General features: G+C 46.5%; 1 protein-coding gene across 1 annotated transcript in view; it reads right to left on the reverse strand.

The window, feature by feature from the left end:
* Window positions 1-23,184, reverse strand: part of COL9A3 (collagen type IX alpha 3 chain) — a 39,624-nt gene that overhangs the window by 4,923 nt on the left and 11,517 nt on the right. Inside the window, 21 exon segments of the mRNA XM_076352142.1 lie at window positions 511-555; window positions 1,978-2,013; window positions 5,621-5,692; window positions 6,457-6,510; window positions 9,429-9,482; window positions 9,904-9,957; window positions 10,931-10,975; window positions 11,746-11,799; window positions 12,436-12,489; window positions 12,788-12,841; window positions 13,283-13,336; window positions 14,482-14,535; window positions 15,311-15,364; window positions 15,912-15,965; window positions 16,444-16,497; window positions 18,180-18,236; window positions 19,647-19,688; window positions 20,441-20,494; window positions 21,167-21,220; window positions 21,753-21,776; window positions 22,384-22,419. Of these exon segments, the coding sequence (XP_076208257.1) occupies window positions 511-555; window positions 1,978-2,013; window positions 5,621-5,692; window positions 6,457-6,510; window positions 9,429-9,482; window positions 9,904-9,957; window positions 10,931-10,975; window positions 11,746-11,799; window positions 12,436-12,489; window positions 12,788-12,841; window positions 13,283-13,336; window positions 14,482-14,535; window positions 15,311-15,364; window positions 15,912-15,965; window positions 16,444-16,497; window positions 18,180-18,236; window positions 19,647-19,688; window positions 20,441-20,494; window positions 21,167-21,220; window positions 21,753-21,776; window positions 22,384-22,419 (1,059 nt within the window).

Below are 23,184 nucleotides of genomic sequence, written 5' to 3' on the forward strand. Positions count from 1 at the left end.
GTCAAATCTCCCGAGCTCCGGGAAGCCGCAATGACATGTACACGGCACCTAATGGGCTTTTCTAGCAAAGGGGCCAGGAGTGATAGCAGGGTGCTGGAGACCAGATTCAGCCCTGGCACAACAGGGAGAGGACTCTGACGCCAAGACTTGCCCCGGGTACCAATGGTGAACGCAGGTCCAGGCAACCTGGCTACTTCTTGAGATGGACCAAACGCCCCGTGGACAGAGCAGCGTCCACCGCTCCGAGTAGCACAACGACAAGAGTGCTGATACGCCACAGCTCTGCAAAGGCCACACTGGCTATCCGGTGCTTCCTGAAGACAAGAGGAGAGCTGGTGCCACCTGAATACGGTGGCAGAAAGGCTTGGGTTGCCTTCTCCTTTTCGCAGCCAGCAGGGTTGGAGCTCTTGGACAGTTAATTCTGACTGACCATATCAGTTCTCGATACATGGTTCTCTAGACCCGTCTGTTATTTGAGGAGTCAATTCTACTAAATTTAAGGACACCTACCAGTTCTCCTTTGTCACCTGGGAGGCCATCTGCTCCAGCAATGCCCTGAAAGTGATACACCAGAATTAGCACTGCACCTATTGGAGCACAAAGATTATTGACAATAAGGCTCACTCTGAGACCTGGACAACCTCAGCTCCTAAGGGAGATGGGGGCACTTAGCAGCTTATACAGCTGCTCCAGCAAGAGGAAGTTCTCTCTTCCCAAAGCTGAGCTCTACAGCAGCTGTTCCCCTGCTGACAATGGCACTCGTGGTGCAAGGCAGCTTGCACAAGGACTAGGTGCCCTTTGCAACAAGCTGGTACTTGGATGAAAGGCTGAATTCATAGAGATGAGAGCCCTGAAGGGGTGGCCATGAAAGACATCCACAGGCTGGCACTGGCGTTCCTCGTACAGGGAATCTAAACTTCAGGTTCCCCAGCTCTGGGTCTCACAGAAAACGTGGGTTTGCAACGACGGCTAAACGTTCGGTGTCCAGCGTAACTGTGTCCTCTAGCAGAAAGAGCCATCTGCAGAACGGCTTCATCCCACCCTCAAACAGAAGTGATCCATCACTTGGTGAGGCCCATCCCTCTCCGCCCTGTCTGGGGACCGTAACGTAAGAGTGGCTAAAGCTTCACCAGCCGTGACAAGCGGCATCAATGGGCTGATCGCCTCCATCAAGCCAACAGCAGCGTGTGCAATTCGAGCGTCGCGGGGGGCGACGCGAATCGCTGCAATCTGCTGCAATCTGCTGCCACCGGCCGCACGGGCAGCGCTCCCCACGCCAAATGCTCTGCGGCAGAGCTGGCTTATTACACGGCAATTAGAGCAGATAATGAACATTGTTATGGTGACTCTATGGCTTTAGAGAGGAAGTTATTTTAAGACAAACGGAGATTAGGTTGGTCTTTCCCTTAGCAACAAAACAGAGACCGCACTGACACTGGTAAAGAAAACAAGCGACGCTTGCTGGAAAAGCACTCGTCTTCTGCAAAAACAGTCTCATGTATTAATGAAAGTCATATATTTGATGAAAACTGGCTCAAAAGCTCATCGCTGAGATTAATCCAACTATGGAAGTTAAGCAGCAAAAAGTAAAAGATTAAATTAGCCTATTCGCGTGCCCAGCTTTGAGGCTAGGACAAATCCTCTTCATCAGGCACATGAAGTTCAGTGAAAAGCTGCGCTTCTAAACTTAACTCGGGAGGAATACGATGTGAGGAGCTCATATACGGCATGCCTCGTGGTTACAAAATACACAGCAAGAGCCTAGCATTTTTATCACAGCATTTTCTTGTGTCTCCATTAGAACAGACTATATCTCTTTCGCCAACACAGGAAAAACGGGACCAAAGAGGGTTTTGTTGGTGCCCGCTCCAGAATATTTTCGCTTGAGGGAGGAAAAGCAGTTTGTGCTGTCAAAGGCTGCGCCTAAAGTATGGACTAAATGCCTCTGCTGGCTACAGCGTGAAAGTTATCACTTACCTGGTTACCTTTGGGACCAGGAACACCAGTAGGACCCTGAGAATAAGTAAAAGAAAGAAGGCAAATGAGCTCAAACTGTTACTTTCCTGTGACTCCCTGGTGCGGTCAGACATTCGCTCACTCAGCAAGGGGTTGGGAATTCGTCTCCCAACTGCCAGGTAGGAGGGTCCAAATCTCATTCATACTTCTTAGAAATAAGAAGAGATTTTAAGCGTCCTTGCTAGCTTCGCAGCACCCTCTACAGTCACCGGCTTGTGCTGTAGGACAGTTTCTCAGGCCTCTTGCCATGCCAGCGACAGCGCAGAGCAACTGCCAGACCAGGCAGGACCTCCCAGCTCAGGCCTGGTGGTCTTCTGCCCACCAAGTCCTCATCCAACCAGACCAGAGAGACTTTTTGGACGCGGCTCGGCGATGCACTGCTCCCCACCTGCCTGGCATAGGTTACCTACACTGGCCTTTTTCATACCATCCTCCTCAATTTCCTAAATAAAACTAAAATGAATACCGTGCTTTTAATCCTAGTCTTTAAAACCCGTTTCACAAAAGTCATCTTTCACATCCATCCCAGGGGCAGGAACTCTGTTTTGCTTCTGCCCTTCTGCTTTTCATTATTGCCATCTCACTATCGTGACCAAAACAGCAATTTTACAAATTCAGAAATGAAATGACGAGGTCCAGGATGAGACTGGTGGGTGATTGATCTCTGCCTTTCACACCTGAAGATGTGAGAAGGAGGCTGAAGTTACTCATGGTATAAAATGGACAAGAACATTTTTGTACCACAAGGGCAAAAAGTCAGGATGGCTTTTCAAGGCTTTATTAGACTGTCAGTTTTCCTGGGGATTTAGAGTTAGGTGCTCCTGACTTTGAGATTCACAGAACAACACGGCCACAGGAATAAAATACATTCAGATGATGAACTGATTATCACCCTAGGAATAATTCAGGCAACTTGAAATATCCTTCCAACTTTATCTACCTGGCATTCACAGAGAGGACATGAGACATTTCCAGCCCTATCCGTGATTTTGGGTCCATACAGCAGAGCCAACCGGGAGTTCAGGAGAACCCCAGATCTTTTTCTCTACTGCAAAATCTACATGGGAAATTCAACCATTTTACCCTTCTAACAGGATTTCTACAGCACATTCATCAATCTGGCATCTGCAAAGTGATCTTGTTTTAATAAGTAGATCTGGAGATGGCTCAGCAGAACAGAATCTTGGAGGAGGACAAACATATAGAACAAGGGCATGCCATTTTGCTCAAGGCAAGCACTGAATAAGTTAAAAAAGGGGGGATTTCTATTAAAGAAAAAATAATTCTCAGCAAAACAGACAATGGAATGTGGAAATGCAAGAATGGCTACAGCTATTTATAACTCCCATTTTACGTTTGCCGATGGCAAAGGCGGTATATTCTTTTCTGAACATTATCATCTAGATTTATACCTCCGACTTCAGACTCCCAAGCTCCATGAAAGTTTATGGCAATAAAACACAGCTTAGTCACCAAAGACCGTGCCCTACGAGGAACACTCCCTTAAAGAAAAGCTTAGCCCAAAAGATTTTGATTCAAAACTGTAATTTACAGCAGTAGTAATTCCTAGCAGCAGGAACAAGTGACAGGACTTTAGGACCACCAGCTCCACGTCCACCGGCCGCCCTCACGTTTGTGTCACCCTATCAGTTAAACACAATCAACATTTTTGGCCAAGCATCTGGTGATGCCAGCATGGAGCTGAGAGAGACATTGCCCCAGGTGGCTGCCGGCACCCAGAATCCTCAGGAATTTGATCATAATAAAAATCCTTAGGAAGAATATTTGCCTATTGCTACCTCAGTCAGCAGTAACAGTCAAATCCTTCCCCTCCCCAATATCCCACTCCAACAAGATGGTTTATATATCATCTCAATGCTACTTTACATCTTACAGTCAAACGCACTAGACCTCTTGTGCTTTTCATGCCAGAAAATACACTTACGGATATGCTGGTTTATATTCCTGGCCACAGTCAATCCAAGGACTGTGAAAAAGCGTATCAGTACCTGTTAACTCAGGCTTGCAGGATTTGATTTTTATTTTTTTCCCCCCCAAAGGAAAAAAGCCACAATTGATTTCAAGAGAGCGTGATGGGTTAGCTGCAGCTGGGACGGTGGAATTGTGTTGATCCTGTATTTGCAGTTCTCCTCTTTATACATGTCAGGACCAGCAGGCTGGGTCGTCGGTAAAGCAAACCCAGGGCAGTATCTGCTGCGCTCTTCGTCCACCCCCCAGCAGATGCCATCACCCTCAGCAGCAAAGGCTGCTTGTTTAAGCTATAAAGACGCGGTTCTGAGGTTTTAGGGCCTTCCCAGCCCAAATCTCGTGCCCAGTAATAAGCGTGGAAATTGGCAGTGCCGATGGCTGGCACAGCCCTCGTTGCTGCCCGCACGGAGGAGGACTGTGGGCACAGGTGGCTGTCACCGACACCGGAGGGACTGGGTGGGCAGATGGAAGTTACTCCGAGTACCAGCCGCATACGTGGAGGTGGAAAGTCTCCAGAGTTATCCAAACCTGCTACAGCATGCTTTCCTGGGGAAAGCTCTTAACGAGCTGGGGTGTTAAGAAACAACCAACAATTACGTCTTAAGAGTAACTACACTTAGCTCCAGAGCCAGAAATAAAACCTAGTTTTTTGGGGTTTGGTTAGTTTTTTTTTTTTTGCTGTAAGTATAAAATTTCCTCTCCCTCTGCTCGGAGCAGCTCTCTGGATACCAGGCTGCTCTGTGCAGGGGCCTCTTCCACTCTGAACATACATCTTCTCACCGCAGCGAAGCCCTGAATGCAGTCAGGACCCCACGGCTCCACAATAACCCTCCTGTTTCACACTTCCAGGCTCGCAGTCCCTCCAAGAGGCTTTTTTAAACCTGCCTGGAGCTGGCACAGAAGAGCCATTGTGAAACCCCCGTGGTGCCGCTGCGATCGCTTACACAGAAACTTCACCTTAAAGCTGGAGTTGAGGGAGCCGGCGAACACATGGCTACTGTTCTCCTGCAAGCCCTGAACAAATATCGTTCACTTTACCCTGCTGGCTTCTTTTAAATGAGAATGAATTCATTTAAATAAAAAGTTGCATTTATTCCAAGGTGTGGGGCCCAGGTGTGTTGCTGTTCAGAAAGAAAATCACTGAGCAAACTGTAATTTAAGAAAATCCAGAAACCCTAATCAAGCATCTGAATAACAGCAATGCGCGAATCAGCTCTCCTGGGCTCATGGGGAGCAAGGCTTTGGTGAAATCAGCATACAGAGCAGGGAAAAAACCCTAACAATCGTCTATTTTGGCTAGGATAGGATCCCAAAGTCTCTTTTAAACAATCCATCCTATCTAAAAACAGCGTGAGTTTCTGAACTGAAGCAGAAACAAGGACAGGAACAGAAAAGAGAGAGGTTGCACGAATCCTGCTACCTGCTGTAGGGTCCGTCTTGGGCACGCAGCAGCCACAGAGGATGGACTGCGACACCCAACGTACCCACCTTCTACCAAGCCTGCTTGTGTTTGCTGGGGTGACATCAGCTACACCGTGTTGGGGGGGCCCCACTACGCTCTAATTTCACACCTCCCAAACAGGAATTAGTTACAGACTAATACTCGTCTCCTTACCCTGTCACCTAGCTCTCCACGAATTCCAGTAGGACCAGGAAGGCCAGGCTCCCCACTGGCACCTTTGGGACCCTGTTCGGAAAACAAGAAAGAAAGAGCTACAGCTTAAAGTGTCAGGAAACCCTGCGTATCTTCACATCCCCAAAGTTCACCAGTCTCCATAAGATGTTCAGAAAGGTCATTTGTCTTACGATTTCCTCTCTCCTTTTCCCCCCAGGACCTAGGGACCGCATGCTGACTGCTGGTACCACTCACGTTGGTCGGTACAGCTGATTCCAACTTCTGCCCCACCACGTTTCACACCTGAGGTCAGCCACACTGCCAAAGTGCTCCAGCCTTTGGCTGGCCCAGGTCTTCCGCTAATAAAATCACATCTGTGGCTCCCGATCGAGTGACGGTCCCAGAAGGTAGCACCCTACACTGGTTTTCAGCCAGTTTCACTGGGGAATGGAGAGCGGTTGTGAACACTCCTTTGGAGAGGGGAGGAAGAAATATGAGCGTCCCCAGTGCAGCAGAAGGGAGGGGTTCACTGAAGACGCGCAGGCTGGGAGCGTCCAGATCGAGGAGAAATTAAGGCGTCTTTACGTAGTTCAAACTCAAACCCTTCTTTCGCAAACAAACACTAAGTAGAAATTGTTCCAGCAGGCAGCTTATCTGGCCTTGTCCTCTTTCTATCGTACTGTGTTAATAAAGGTGTCAGACTGGTTCTGGCAAAGGGAAAGGCGTTTCTTCCTATCGCTTGTTGCCATCATGCAACTGTCTTGCTAGAGGTTTGCAGAAAACAGTGACCTGCCAAAACACGGTGCACATTACGTTACCCTTGTCAGCATACCGACCTGGAAACCTCTGACACCGGGGGCTCCCATCGGGCCTTGAAGACCAAGTGGGCCCTGAAAAGAGAAAGATAAGCTTCGGTAAGGAGAAAATTCAGGGCCAGGTAAGTCACTTGTGTAATTAAATTGGCTCACGTCTAACAGAGAGCGAGCATGCAGGTCTGTACTGCAGAACACTTTGCCCAGTGGCATTGCTGATGAACCTGATGAGCCGCTGTAAAGCGGTGCTTGGTGGTTACTGAGCTTTATTAATATTGTTGTTATTAGCAAAAGTGCTTATTTGTATATATATTAATGCTTATTTGTAGATATTAATGCTTAATGACATACCATACTCAGGAATAGTAAAGATCAATGACAGCAAAGTGGTAGCATGATAGAGCATAAACAATATACATTAAAGGGGATTTGCTATCCCAATATTATGCTTTTAATTGATCCAGTTCTACAAGAAACTACTGTTTTTTCACTACATGAAAAATGGCAATTGCATCCACTTGCTTTGACACACTTTGTACCTGCAATATAGAAAAAGGCAGTCTCATGCTGTTAGTGCAGATGCTTTTAAGAGCCCGGCTCACTAGACAGAACATGAACATTACCATTAGGACTCTCTATTGCTTTCCACTGAGAAAAATCACATATGCGATAAAGATCTCGGGCAAAAAACCCCCGAAGTAATTTAGGCATCTAAATCCCATTTTGTAAAGTGTCTTCTTGAAATAGATGCCTTAGGCAAACTTCTGTCACAAGGTGGACTTCAGCTTTGTCTCCTTTACAGCCATCTCTGCTGGGCGTAGCGTTAAGGGACACAAATAAACTTCAAACTGGCCGCTGCAGGCAGAAGATCAGTCAGCACGGACTGTCCAACGTACCCAAGAAACCAGCGTTTAACCTGCCTTAAAATGGCATCTGTATCTTTTCCCTAAGTGTTAGCCCTACAAATTCTCCCTGGTATCTGAAAATCCACTGTCTCTCATAACTTTTTCTGGTCATCACGAAGAGGAAATCCTCGTGAGATGCGTGACTCAAGGTACGATCTAAACCAGTCGCCCTTACCCCTGCCTGGCTCTCAAGATCAGCATGGCCGTAACCTTGTGCAGAAACCAGGGTCTGCCCAGAAGAAGGAGCCCATCTGCTGAAACAGAGCAGCAGCATCTTCAAAAAGCTAGAGAACTCGGGTATTCTTGTGGTTACTGTTTCCACTTCTGTTTTCTGCTTGTAATTCAGCGAGGAACTTTGAGAGTTACGAATACAGAGCTCTAGGAAAGTTACATTAAATTGCACCAAAAATGACGCTGCTGTGCTGGTGCCTTTGAAAGTGGTGGGACCTGAGAGAACCTGACAGCCTCCGAATGGGAAGAAACCCGTGGTGTGCTATGATAAATAAAGTCAAATTGTTTTGAGCCAAACAGTCTCAACAGTAGATGAATCCTGCAACTCTCTTAGAATAGCCCAGGCTGAACTACATTTCATATAAATTAGGACTCTAACAACACAAATCAGAAATCAGAAACCCAGATTAGAAATAAACGCGGGTTCATCTGCTATTGCATCCACGGCAGAAGTCTGCACCAATGCAATTAGCTCTACTGCATTTGATTTTTAGCTATAATGACACGATACCTTTTGTGGGGCCAGCTATTTTGATGAAAAATTGCAGACATAAAAGTAAACATTATTTCTAAGGCTGATTTCCCTCTCCTTGGAAGTTTAAAGAGCAGCTGCTCACAAGCAATAAATCATACAGTTCAATTTCTTCCAAGTGGCACACACCAGAAATCACGTTAGACTTGCTGTAGGCTTCTGGATTTCAAACTGAGATCAAGAGGGGGGGAAAAAAGAAAAGAAAAAAAGCCCAACAAAACCACTGGAAGGTCAGGTCCAACCACAATGGCAGCTCTAGCTGGAGAGTGACAAAATAAAAGGTATCCTAGCATTTTTAGTAGTGTGACCAAAATCAGGTTTTTATCATCCTGGTATCATTTATTATCTCTGCTGTTCAGCAGGAACGCAACAGGCAGCCATGCAGTTATTTTCAGGTTTGCATTGCAACTCCTGCAGCTTTCTCAGGCTCTGAGACGATGCAGGGAATGCAACGAAAGCAGGAACAAGATGCTCCATTGAGGACCTCAGTGGTTTCTCACCCAGAAGTTTCAAAAAGTTGTCAGTTCACAAGAGTAAAAGTGAAAACTGCTAGAGCTGCGTATGGGGTTTTGTTTCCTGGGGGCTCGCACCTACGAGCTCCCAGCGAGATAATGCTGCTGCAGTACTAGGTGGGAGAAGGAAATGTGTGAAGGGAATCCCCACCCGAAAACTGTTCTGGTGTTGCACCCACCGTACGGTTGTGAACTTCGGGGCATTTTCAAGCAGTCGGGAAAAGCATGCAACTATGTGCAAGAAAGGCAAGAGATTCCCAACAGGTCTACAGACTTTTTAACACTTTTCAAGCCCCTGTCATTCACCGTGACAGCGTGCAGGCTTTTCCAGTTTTGCTGCTTTGTACGGCTTCAGGTTTTGCGGTGAACCTCTACTGCTCCAAGGAAAGCGATACAGGAATGGGAAGGATTTCATGTTTCACGTGCTGCTGGCAATGTACGTTGCAATAGCTTAACAGGAGTTTTGCTTCATTAATGACGCACATTCAGCACAAGCTGAACCTTATTACTGCTGCCTAATCGGGGAATTGCTGACTGTCCAGTCTCTCCTGTGTGACTGTAGCAGCTCCACAAACCTCTTGGACAACTGCAGCTTTCTTTGCCAAACAAAACGGGATGAATCACTTCGCATTTCCACAGAGCTGTCAGTGAGAGCAGGATCTGACCCACTTACGGGGGAGTAATTCCTCTGCTGCCAAAACTCCCCAGAGACAATACCAAGAGAGAATGTGGCCTTTTATTTTATCCAAAGAGTAATTCCCAGGTACTGAACTCGATTTTGGTATCAATTTGATTTACAAGCAGCGTTGTACTTACAGTTGCTCCTCTGGGTCCCAGCAGACCTCTCTCACCAGGAATACCAACATCGCCCTGGCAAGAACACCAAAGTCAGCCATGCCATTTAGGAACCACGAATCCACCCTTCCCGATCCACCGCAGAGCTGGAATGTATTCCTGGATCCCAGGCTATTTCGATCCCAAACTCCCTGCCCCGCTGCCGTCACACCGCCTGCCTCGGTGGGCTTTGACCTCCGCTGCAGCACAGTATCTGTGCACGGAGGTGCCCACCTGCTCGGCTCGCATCACGCTCGCTGGGTAGCTCCACGCAAGCGTGGGGCCGCCTGGGAGCGTTCATCACGGTGGGCTTGCATGCCTTGCAGGCAGCACAGCACCTGTCGCATTCCTAAAAGCTCTATTTGTGCGGGGAAGCAGCACACGGGCGCCAGCTTCGCAGCTTGGTTTAAAACAGCCGGCAGAGCTCATGCTAAGTGTAAATGATGGGGATACGTACAGGGATGCCTGGCTCTCCAGAGGGACCTGCCTCTCCCATCTCTCCAGGGCTGCCCTGCAGAGGAGAAAGCAAACACTCGGTTAGGGCATAACTTCAGAGGGTCGTTTCTGGCCTACCTAGAGCAACAAACAGAGGAGGGAGTTAAAACCTGGGTCAGGAAATAAAAACAGCTTTAAACTTTTACAGTTTTAAGACCAAGAAGAGAAAACTCTGAAAAATGGACATTTAAAGAACAGATGAGCTGTACGTCCTGTCCTGGGCCCAGTGACTAGGGAGGGCTGCCAGCCTCAGGGCAGTGCCACCGTATCCCATCTCGGACTGAATGAGACAGGGATGCTCTTTTGGAGGCGTGCTCAGGACACCCCATTTCATCCATTTCTGCGTCACCTTGATGCAAGGAGAAGCGTCTTCCTGCAGTGCTATCTCATGCATGAGGATTAACAAGAATAATGATGCAGGTGCAGGGGGGGCAATCCAGAAATGAAGGGGAGGGACGGAAAAAAAGACGCTTTCCAGAACAGCTTTGTGCTAGACTGCTTTGGTCTGTCTGAGATTTTCTTTTATCTCACACGTAGGTGCCAATCTAAAGCTCCATGGAAGCTCTCCTCCTGAGGTGGGGGTGAAGTCTCCAAAAGGAACGATGAGATAATCCTGCTCCTGCTTGCAGATGCTCAGCCTTTTGATTCCCAAAGATGAAGCCTGCTCTTGGGACTTCGACAAAAGGGGCAATGCTTCCTTCTGAGGTTTACTAAACTACTGACGACTCTCCTGTGTATCTGCTATGTCTTCGCTGGACCAGGTGCAAGAGCTGTCTCAGCAAGAGCAGGGCCATCTCAGTTGTTGCACCTAATGCCTGCTCCGCGCTGCCAGGGGAACCCCGCCCTGGGAGGAACACTGACACCATCACTTCGGGGTAAGTCCTCCCAGGGTCTACTTGTGGGCACCAGTCCCCAAAAGCTGAAAAGCCTTGCCGTGACAAGTTTAGTAGCTTCCGCACCAGAACCCATCATTAGAGAGATTCACTTACTGGTTCACCCTTTGAGCCTTTACTACCTGCTCTTCCAGGCAGTCCCTGGGGAAAAAAAAAAAAATAAATAAATTAAAGCAACGTCGGAAGAAGTGGAGTTAATTTGTTATTCTGGTCTGCTTTGACATACAAGGAGCAATGTTTGCTTGAAGCAATGGAGGATTTGCATTTCTGCAGCTTTCACCATGAAAATTATGGCTTCAATTTCCCCCTTGTTCACTGCACTAGCAGCTCTACGTATGCTAATCCTTGACAATTAGAGCAAAGAGGAGGAATACACAAATAGAACAGCAGCAGCAACATTTTACACAGCAGAAACCTCTCTCCAGGGATGTTCAAAACATTCTGTAAGACAGGAAGAAAGGAATACTTTACCTCTATTTAAATAGTTGGAAGACTGGAAAGATGAAACATTTTGCCAATGAACACTAGTAAGCCAGGAACAGAGCTCAGGCTATTGTTGAATTACGGTCATTTGTATCCCAGAACTTTCCTCCCTGCATAAGGGATGCACGTCACTGGGATGTGAAAGAGAAAATCCCTCTCAAATTTAAATTTTAAACGGAGCCAGAGTGGCCAAAAGCCAGGGTATTACTCTATTAGTATTTGGTGCTACTCCAGATGTTTTCCATTCTGTCTTGTACACTGCTCCCCTGTTTGTATGGTGGGAAAAGTGCGTTTCCTTTTGGCTTAAATGGGGCCCCCTGTGAGACAACGCACAAAATGAACCCCCCCCCCTCCCCAGGAATGATCTCTGTACCCAGGCCAAGCTGCTGTACCGCCCCGAAGGTGACGGGTCCTGCTGCCATACTCACAGGGAGTCCGTTCGGCCCCTTCTCTCCAGGAGCACCCATGGGAGCTGCATCACCCTGTGGATACCGAGAGGTTAGGAGAGACCCTCTGCTACTGAAAAATGGTCTGACACAGGTAGGGGACACATTCCCAAACAGGTATTTGTAATCTTCTCCCTCCCTACACGCGCGGGACCCAGAGCCTGTTGTGCCTACAGGAGGTGGGCACCCACCAGAAACGGGGTGCCCAGAGCTCCCAGGTGTCTCCCTAGTCCCCTTGCAGCTCCCAGCCTTCCTTGGCAGCACGCGGTCCATGTTCCTGTGGGATCACCGTTCAAAAACCAGGCAACTAGTACCTGACAGCACTTTGTCTACAGGCAATTAAAATAAACGGATGCGTCTGTCGACAGCTCTGAAAAGGCATCTCTGAAGGCCTGGAGTCAGCCAAAAGGAACCACTAAGTATAAGGACACAGCTGAGTTTAGATCATATGTGCACGGCCCATATGTGCATCTTCTTTCTTTAGGGAATTTCCTATAGGATTAATTAATAGAAGTAGCTTCACTTTTCTTCACTAATTATGCTATCGGAGAACTCTTTGGAAGCAAAGGCTTTCCAGCCATGCTCTTTCTTGACAAGCATCAGCAGCTTTGCAACACACATGGGACACTAACAGAAATCTTTCCTGCGGTGTTTAAGTAGGACTTTACAAACCTTCTCACCATCGAGTCCAGGAGCTCCATCCCGTCCATCCTTGCCAGGCATGCCCTGCAACCGTGCACAACGCAGGTTAAGGTTATGAGGAGACTCTGCGGTTTGCAAAATACATTCACATCAAAGAACCTTTTGGCAATGGGTCCAGCTCCAGTTGTACAGGGAGATTTTTCATTAACAGCAGTACAACTAGGGTTTAGTCCAACTGGGATTACATTGAAGGTTACAGAGACCCACAGAGCAGAAGTTTGATAGCAAAGACTGTAAGATGCAAGTTTTTTCCTGTCGCGTTTTATCTCATCATCTGCAAGCAAGACAACAGTGAGACCTGCATCCTATTTAATTGACTTACAGGTTCTCCTATGAGTCCACGAGCCCCTGGGTTTCCTTTTGGTCCAGGTCTACCCTAGAAATCAACAATAAATCCTGCGTTATCCAGGACACAACCCTTAAGAACAATCAGTCAACAAAAATAATACTCAAACTCTGTGGGGACATTTCATTCAGTCTGTGCTGGCTCCTGTCCTGTTCATATAGGTATGGGGGCTCTTTTAGGACACACCAGAAAGCTGATCTAACGCTGGCTGCAGCATCTGGGAAAATTCTTGATCATTTCAAGGGATGGAGATGCAAGATCTGATCCCTGTGCTCTAGGCTGTAAGAAGCACTTAGGCATCTTATTACTTAGGCATCTTTAATAAGCTTTAAACATCTCATTTTTGAGACGAATACTTTCATCCTGTTCACCTCCCTCCCAAATAAACCAAGGTGGGGACAAGCCTGTCAAACAGACTCCTTTGAATGCCACATCCAAAATTTGAGCAGACGGGTGTTTTCCTCCACTTACAGTATCGCCTTTGGGCCCCCTGAATCCTTGAGGTCCTTTGTTTCCTTGGTCTCCCTGTGACAGAGGAGGAAAAGCCATTAAGCATCTTCATCACACAGTGACAAAGACTAATGCTTCAGGGGTGTAAATGATGAAGGTTTTTTTGTGCTGTTGGCTGGCGTTAGCAGAGGCGTGAGCGTGCACATTCCCCTAAGAGCTCGGCTGGACTTTCTCAGTTACACTCGGTAATTCCTGACACAGACGAACGGCAGCAGGGACTTTGCCAACAATCCATCGGGGCAGAGACCATCTTCCCCTTCATTTAATGAAGCATTTTCTTTAATCAGAAACAGAGTAGGAGAAAAACTTTAATATTTACTGTCCTGCTTGGCGTAATTAAATGTTTGGAGGACAGTAAACACCTAATTTTATTTTAGTTCAGATGAATTTCTTCTATAATTGCAAAGACTAGGGAGGGCTCCCCAGAGGGTGGTACTGCCTCGGGGTCAATGCAGATTGTGGTGTGTTGGCTGACGTAGACAGGCGAAGGTGTCTGCTGTAAAGTGGATGTCACATTATCCAGACTAAGGAGAGACAGGCCAGTGGAAAATGCTCTTAGAGAGGCCATAATGCTGCAGATGCAGCTCTGGTCTCATATTTGGGCACAGTAAGGAGGGTACGGGGGTCTGCCCACAGGTAAGCGTGCAGGTTCTGTGTTCTCCTACACTTCACCCCAGAGCTCTGCAGAAGGATGAGGACTGCATCTTTGATACACAACTATTTCTGCTTGTAGCAAAAGTCCTTGTGAGCTGTGGGCACTCGGGAATAGACCAGGCTCAAAGGATGTAAGCTCAGGATAGCACCTACTGATTCTTCCCCAAAACTCTCCTTCCCAAGAACAACACAGATTAACCCCTCTCAAGTGCTTGCTCACAGCAGCCGATGCTCAGGGAAGAGCAGTGAAGAAGAGAGAGCAATGGAAATGTGGTGAACTTATTCTGGCACGGGGCATGACTGCGGGAAAGACATCACGAGATCTGGGTCAGGTGAAATAACATTGCTTTAACTGGAGGGAAAAAGGCAAAGGGGATAATCTGATGGAGATGGGCAGCACACTCCTCCTGTTCACTGGCAGCAAAGAGTTTAGTGCGGGAGGGATAAACTTTAGGCTTTGGTTGTGGAAGGGAGGGCCATAGAGATGCTGAGAAGTAGATACATACAGCTTTCCCTGGAGGTCCTGGGATTCCAGGTGGCCCTCTGAAACCAATGTCACCCTGCAAAGAATAATACATCATTGTAATGCTGTGGTTGGCAGAGGGTGAAGTAACCGTATCCCCACCTTATACCGCAATTTAAGAAAACACACAAAGCCCTGGAAAGATACCCCATAGTTCTTGCTAGCTTGTAATACAGTCTTGCAAAAGATCCCCCTCTGAACAAGCAGGTTTTTACTCTGGATGTCCCCACCATTATCTCCATGATACGCTGATATCATTCATGGCCTCAATATCTTGATAACACGCTTGTTCCTAAATAAATGTGTGACTTTATCAAATTCAAAACCATTCAAGCCTCTAGGTCAATGATCAAGGGATCTTGGCAAAAGTCCAAAGCCACGATGAGCTAGAGATTGACCCTGTTCTCACTGAGCAGACTTTTCATGTCCTGAAAATCTTTGTCCACCAGTGTTTCTTTAGCTTTTTCTTGTAAAGAGACAGAACGGAAAGTGAAATGTTCATGAAACATTTCTCAGGTTTTTTGCAAGATTCTTTAGCATTGTCAGTCCTGCAGGGACAGAACTTTGTCCTTCTGGTCTGAATGCTTAAATCAACACTGGGCCTGATCCTGTCAATCCCTCATGTATGTAGGCTCCTCTTGCCTTTGGAAGGTTGTTCTGCTTTGGGGGGGGGTGCAGGAAAGAGCCTGCACTTTGCATCTTTACAAGTTCCCCAGTGGTCTTCAGTAAGGACAAATGCCACCTGGACCTTGCGAGAGAAAAACTGGTGGTGGAGGGGCAGGGGGGGGAAATCAGAAGAAGGTTTTTCTTACTCTGTCGCCGGCCGGACCCATTGGACCAGGGAGGCCTCTTAGTCCTCTTGGGCCCTAATTAAGCAAACAAATCACTTAAAACCCAATCGCTGTTAAACATAAAATGGCAGAACAGCATGATGTAGCAACTCATCAACACAGAAAACATTAAGAAACAGTGAAGAGCGGCAGAAGGCTCAGCCTTCCGATGCACAAACAAGACATTTTCCCCTTCGGTGACGACCTCTGAGCAAGTGATAGAGGAGACATCCCGTGCAGACGTGCGTTCAGAGTGCCTGCTCTCCCCAGCCCACCTGCCAGACTGTCAAGCCAGCCCAGAGCTCAGCCTCAGATCCTCCCAAAAGGTGTCCAGGGCTCTGCTGGAGTACCAGCAAGACAGTGGCTATCACTTGGACGTCTCATCCAAGGTGAGGTACCAAAAGCAGGACCTGAATTAAAGCTCAGTGAAACCAGCGTGATTTGGTTTTTTTTACCAGCATCAACTTCTACATCTGTTATTATGCAGAGGCAAGAGCTGTTTGTGTAACACAAAATGATTGATGGCACCATTGAGTTTCACAGTAAAAAGGTCACGGGAACCGGTCTGAAGAGGAGGTGTTACCTGCAGGCCAACGCTGCCGGGAATGCCCGGAGGACCGGGAGGGCCAGGGTTGCCCTGGGAGAGAAAAAATAATTAGACAAAGGGCGAGACAGCACGAGCCTGCCAACCCGAGGCCAGGGACCCTCCCATCTTATTTCTCCTTGAGCTCCCTCCCACTCAGATTTATGCTTCAGAATTTGCTTCTACTTTATAGGCAACTTCTTCTACGTGCAAGAACACTTCATCAGTCAGGAATTTACCCGAGTGATTAATGCAGGACTTTTTTCCTGAGCTGACATCCCTGCACGTGAAACAAGAGGAGTTAACTTATCGAACTGATCTTAACATTATGATTATTGGGAAGAGGAATTTTCTTGAAGTATTAGCACACAGTCAGACATGCAGAGCAACGGAAGCCAATGCACTTCAGTCATAGTAACTTCTCCTTGTTCAGCCAACTGCCTCATTTCTCCCTGTCTTCTTGAAGAAACTATTTGTTACGGTGCTTTTAAAGAGAAAAATCCTCCCCTACCCCCCTTAAATTGAAGTTTACCTTTTCTCCTTCTTTTCCTATTTCACCAGGTTCTCCTTTGTGACCGGTGTGTCCCTAGAAATAAGAGCTCCAATTATTCACATTCCAGTACAGTCTTGTTTCAAAATTTAAATTTCGTGAGATAACTGTAAGACCTAAACCCACACAACACAAACAACTTACTGGGAAAATAATCTACACTTGTGCTGTAGCTGTGTGAATGGAGGTCACTTCTGGGGTTAATTAGCCATGCACCATTCCTGTATTAGGTATCATTGTGTCAGAATTCATCTACAGTTTCAGGAAATGCCCAGATTTGGTTTTCAAGAGTGCCTTGCAGTGAGACCAGGCTACAGGTCTCCCGATGCAATTCTCAATCACAGGTCAGGGACCAGAACTCAGTTCCCATCACTTCTGAAAATGGGGCTGAGCCGCTTCTGAAAACCCCATTCTGGATCTTTAACCTCCCTTTTTGTTTAAGTCATCTTTAATGTTTGCATCATCCAGCTTGCAAAGAAATCCACGTCCCACTGAAATCTTTTATATAAACTCAGATTCAGTTTGCTTTTTGGCTCCCTTCCTATTATTGTGGGAGAGACCCAGACTAATTTCAGCCGTGGCAGATGTTATTCCTCACCACGCAAAAGGTCCTGTGCATCATTTGCATCATAATTGGAGACCTTCACAGGTTTTTGCATTTCATAAGTTAGGAATTTTGAATAGTTATACCCTAAACACTGTGTATTTCTAACGATATTTATGACTCAGCTCAGAGATCAAACGGACCTGCAAAAGGTCAGTTCAAGAGGAATTGAGAGCATTTCCCAGGAGATGTTCCACCCATTGCCAACCTCTGCTAAATCCTGCTAAAAAAAAACCTCGAGTAACTTATTACTTCAGCTCACTGCTGGAGTGTAACCTACTGCACAGAATTCGTGTGAATCATAGAGGGGACAGAAGGAGATGTTTAACTGCGGAGTGAGATTTACTGAGGGTTGCAACCTAAAATTTGTGTACCAGAATCAAACAATATAAACAGAAAGCTGCCTGGTGCTACACTGGGTAGAAAATGACAACTAAATTGTATTTAGTCGTGTAAGTTATGTTTTGCTACAGTAAAACGTGTGTATCTGTGTGTACAGGGAGATTTTTACATCTCTCTGAAGTCTGAAAAGGCAGCACATCGTTCCTGAGGCAGCTCTGAACCGCTGCGCTCTGCTCGCTCCTGTTCATCAGTTGCACCTCGCAAGGCTTGCATGGTGTTTTAACCTTTCTGCTCACCCTATGCAAAGGGTTAAATTTCATTTGTAGGAATAAATGGCCATAGGCAAAATCAGTAATTAAATCTTCCATCCGACAAAGGTTGCAATCCTGCAAGGGACGAAGCCACAAAGCAACGTGCCCGTAAGCGCAGGCAGTTACTTGAAGGACGCAAAGCCCCTGGCTGAAGGTGAAGGGAGGATGCTTACACCCTTTGCAGGACTGAGTTCAGTGGCAGAGCAGCTATTGCTACGAGTGCGGGAACAGCATGTAGGGGGCAGGATGAGGTCCTTCATCCTCCTCTTGTCTCATATTTGGCTGTATCAGGGGTCTTCTGTTTCGACAGCGTAAACCCAGGCAAATGCATGGCTGGTTTGGAGAGGTGTGCAGCCTACAGGGGACGTGTGCTGTATATAAAACAGTTTAATGCCAGGGGTTCATGGGGGTATTTATTTTGGGAGACAGACCCTTGTATCTGCAGGTGGTGTTTTTCTTACCTTGAACCCTGGCATTCCTGGGGGACCCGGAGGACCCGGTGGGCACAGAGCAGGGCACTGCAAGAAACAGAAACACTCTTTGGTTTGCCAAGTACACACAGCGCATCCAGGGAAGCTGGTTTCATTACTAGGGAGAAGATAAAAGGTCATGTGGGTTTTGGCTCTAAACCTACTAAATCTAATTCGTTCATACCATAATGTATTCACCGGCGTTTCCCTATGGCAGGAGGTGCTAAAGAGGTCCTCGGGCCCCCAGTAACCCACAAAATGATTTATGAATGGTCTGCTTCACTTGGAGCATGCCTGCAATGGACTGTGAAAAATTCTGAAGGCTGACAGTGGTCCACAGTCCAAAATAGTGGAGAACCACAGTTCCCCGGTGAAGCTGAATGGGTATCTTGTCAATCATTAGGAACATATTTAATTCTATGCATTCATTGACCCCTATTGATTTCCATTAGACAACTCACCTAACTGAAACAAGGACAAGCATTAGAGTTTATCAGAAGGGGACCTATAACAAATTAACCCAAATATCAATAAGCTGGTATCTGCAGGTGTCTAGGGGTGGGTGAGCCCCTGGTGGGAACTCTAGTTTGACTGGGAACAAATCAGAACGTGCATGGAAATTTAATGGGGCTTAAAAGGCCATACTCTAAAAACTATAAATAGGGAAGGAGACTTTCTTCTGCAGCTTTTCTTTCATTTTTATTTTTTTTTCTTTTAATAAAACCTCAGGCTACACCTCTGTAGCAGCAATTTAATTTTCTAGTATATTCCACAGGGTAACTTAAATTAAAACTGCAGAAATAGCATCATTTTCTACTAACTTCCACGTGACTTGCCATAAGGCAGTCTAAACTGACTCTGAGCTTTTTTGGGGCACGCCAATTAGAAAACCAAAGACGCTGTCACAACAACAGCTGTGAAATCTGGAAATGTCACTTCCATCGTTCATGGACTTAACACTCCTTTCATTCCCTTGAAAGGCAGGAATCAAGACTTTCTCATAAGGAAGTAGGTCTAAACAAAGCATATGCCCATAGGAACCCAGTGCCACCATCCGTGGAAATAAACAGTGCAACACGCACGACCTTTTCTCTTGCAAAGCAGGATTGGAAACAGATGCATGAAAAGCTGTTGTCATTTACCAAATGCTGAAGTTGTTTTGTAAATGAAGAATGTATGCACAACCTGCATTTTGGAAAGCAAACTGGAAAGCAAAGATCGAGGAAAAAATCAGCACTAGCTTATCTACCTCCTTGAAAGAATATTTCAGTCTTGTAAATACACACGCGACACTTATGCATTCTGCAATACGGCAGTTTAGACCCATGTCTGCAGGTCTGAACGGTGCATGTTAAAAGATTTGACAGTCACCCAAGCATGCCACATTTTGGATCACCCAAAAGTCACATCAAGGATTAAACCAAACAATATTTTCACGCTACATAAAGAAAAACCTACCTGAAGGTCCCCACCGCCATCGGGAAGGGTGCCTGGAAGACCCTGCAATTCATGAAATGTGGTCTTTTAAATACATCAAGACAAACACCAGGAGGAAATACAGTTTCTAGAAAACGCACTTTACAGACCCAGCTCAGTTGGATCAGCACGAGGCAGATACCCAGCCCCACAGCGTAAAACGCAGCCCCTGAACCCAGAGCGTTATGAGCAGCACCAGTCCTCAAAACAGACATGTCAGGGCTGTAATTATCTTCTGGAGATGCACAGATGAGCTTGGGGAAGAGCCTTGGGCCTTAGGTGACGAAGGCAGCAATTTGAGAAGAGCAGCTATGCCTGGCCCTCCTTCAGGCCGGGGAAGTTCCTTGGGAAAGACCTCCCTATCCCTCCAACCCTCCAGAGATACCGCAGCAAACCCAAAACAGACACTTGCTGGTTTCAAGCCCCCCTCGCTGGCCCTACAAGAACACATCGTGATCCGAGCAACCATATAAACCTTGAGAGAACAGAAAACCCACCCTGCGACCTGTCTGTGCCATAAAGCCTGGATGTCACTGGGTTCCTCCACCCACACAGCACAGACAATAAACAGGAGATAATCAACGCACCAAAGTGCAGCCAGTGAAAAGTCACTGCTTTCCTTGGGGCACAGCGTTTACGGCCTGCTGAAACTTAGCCCGGAAAAGGAGCGCTCAAGGCAATGGCAGCAAAACAAACATGCACGTTTTGGCAGCAAGAAGAAAATTCTGGACTCCCCATGGGAATTTTCTCACGTTTATTTGCAAGCCTCAACTTACGGGAGGTCCGGGTGGTCCAGGAGGCCCTGGAAATCCTGGCAGACCAAAAGGTCCCTAAAAAGAGTGAAAAATAGTAAGAATTCCCATTCTTAATCATTTAAATGAAAATGAAAGGTGAAAGGAAGGGTGGCTACCAAGTGCCATTGCATATTTGTGAATGTGGGGCAAGATATCCCTAATGGGACTAAACTGCACCTTTCTTTCTGCAGAGGCTTCTATGACTGCAAAGAGAAGAGCAGATGCATATGGAAGTATAGGGATTAGGACAGAAGAACATATCCCTGCACCTCCATCCCTGCTTCCACCGGCTCTGTACCTCTCCAGTGGAGCTGTGGGCACCCAAAAATGATGGCATGCTTCTGCAGAACGTGCTCCCTCAGATCAGACCCATTCTGTGCAGTAGCTTCTTTTGAGGATGCTGAAAGTACACACCAGCTGGTAACTAATCTCTGTTCTGGCGACATTGGCTGCTTTTTTGTCCTTACCCATAGTTGGTAAAGGAAAACATGGCTGCAAGCAGTTGCACACCTTTGGATTGCACTGGTTGACTGGGGTGACCCTACACAAGCTGATTCAAGGAAAAGCATTGCCCGGGGGCATTTGTAGAGCTTGTAGTGGCTTGTGCATCACGCTTCCAGAATGGGGTAAGAGACCAGAAATGAACCTCATTCTTCTGTGGTTGTGGCATGTTCGGTAAATGAGAATCAGATGGTAGGAAAAACTCACAGGAGGGCCCCGAAATCCATTTCCACCTGGGAGCCCACTGGGTCCTGGAGGGCCCTGTTGAACAGAGAGAAGATCCTTATACCCATGGCAACCTGACATAGCTGCCAAAGCCCGGGGCAAACAAACAGTCTGGCTGTACTCATTTGTCTAACCCCTCCGAGGAGCCCAGTCCTGCACCCAGACAATCAGTTTACCAATGCACATCTTTCTTTTTGCTCCACCTTCCCACGGAGCGTGCTCTTGTCATCATCGCATGTTGCCCATATCTGCATCCCCTCTGACACAGAGCAGCTCCGAGAAACCACCAAACAAAAGCTGTCCCAGAATTGGTCGCTTCCAGCGATTAGAAGGCTGCTGTGCCTTGAATTTACACCGCTGGGTGGAAGGTAAGCTTATGCCAGCTTCCCTGGGGGTAAGGTAAGCATAAAAAACCCCACAAGGCTGCCGACCTGCAGGACTCCGCATCCCTCCACCCGGCACAGGAGAGGGACCCAAGGCCTGGGGTGGGTTTGTAACACTGAAGGTATCCAATAAAGCTAGTATAATAATTTAAACCTCTTTTTCAAAAAAGAGCCTCATTACTTACTGGAGGTCCTGGTAGTCCTTTGCCCTGGAAACAACATTTAAAACAGTAAGAGATCACTTACAAACTGAATATACAGGGGAAAAAAGCAAACCTCAGAAAATGCTTCTTAATTTTTTTTTCTTTTAAGTTTCCTTAGCACTCCCCTGTCCCCAGTTATTGTAAGCTGCAATCAGAGCAGAGCTGGAGTCTTAATCAATCCTTTTGTTGCCTCTAATAATTTGTATTCCCTTTACATCACTGTTACCTACGAGACATCTCTAAGTAAAGCCACATACAGTGACGTGATAGTGGGACACAGACATTTATGAAGACGACATTCTAGTTTATCTACTTTTCTTCTTTTTTCTTTTAATTTTTATTAGACATTATCTAATGTCTAATAATTTTGATAGCATTTGATATGCTGGTCTTTATCCCAAGCTGACTTTTAACATCTCGGAGACTGAGAACAGGCCCTGTGTTACCAGAACAGGTCACACACATGTATTTAAACACTTCAAACAATATTTTCTCACTCAGTCAGGCTTTGATCCCTTTGTTTGGGATACAAGGCTTCCCGTCTTGTCTTGGTGATGGTTTTGGCATAATATTACACACCATCTTCACATATGCAGGTCTAGGAGGTACTTACAGCTGGTCCAGGTGGCCCGGCAGGTCCTAATGCACCCTACAGGAATAAACCAGGGTGCAAATTAGCAGGGATAAACCAGAAACCTCCATATGGGCAGACACCAATGCCTGCTCTCCTTGACACCAATCTTTGTTTGAAAACTCCATCAGTGTCTTATAGTAACAGCATGCAGCTGGAGATGCTCAGCTGAATTCACAAACACAAGGATAGAAACTTATGAATAACGACTCTGTCATTCCTGATTAATTACTTGATTGAAGAACATTTTAAGATAGTAGGGATGGAGGTTCAGAACTGGCCCCAGCAACTTTCTTCACCATTTGCTGGTCAAGAGAGAATAGACTAAAACATGAGCTGCTCCTAAAAGACTAGACAGACACTTCTGCAAGTCACAGCTGGCCTCCGTCTAGTCTCCACGAATATCAAAACGTTCATAAATTGGATTTCATCCATTTGAAACATTCTCATTCATAATACATTCATGTTGTAGATCCAATGACTAAATTATCTGAAACTATTTAGCTTGGATATTTGAAGATTTGGACTCGTTCTAGTGAATTTTATTAATTCATACATTTTTGCTTGAAGCAAAGACAAAGATTTGGCAGCTTCTGCCTCTTCACTAGCCTTCCTTGGCAAATCCCCAATCTCCTTTTCCCAATTTGCATTCTTACTCTTCAGCTTGACTAGAGTTTGGTGATCTCATGTCTTAGACTAGAATTAAGTAATTCTTGAAGTTGTTACGTTCCTGCTTAACTAAAGATGGTAAGACAGACAGACCGGCCTTCTTAATCCCTTTGT

This window comes from Aptenodytes patagonicus, chromosome 14 (assembly GCF_965638725.1).
Source record: "Aptenodytes patagonicus chromosome 14, bAptPat1.pri.cur, whole genome shotgun sequence".
Lineage (NCBI taxonomy): Eukaryota > Metazoa > Chordata > Aves > Sphenisciformes > Spheniscidae > Aptenodytes > Aptenodytes patagonicus.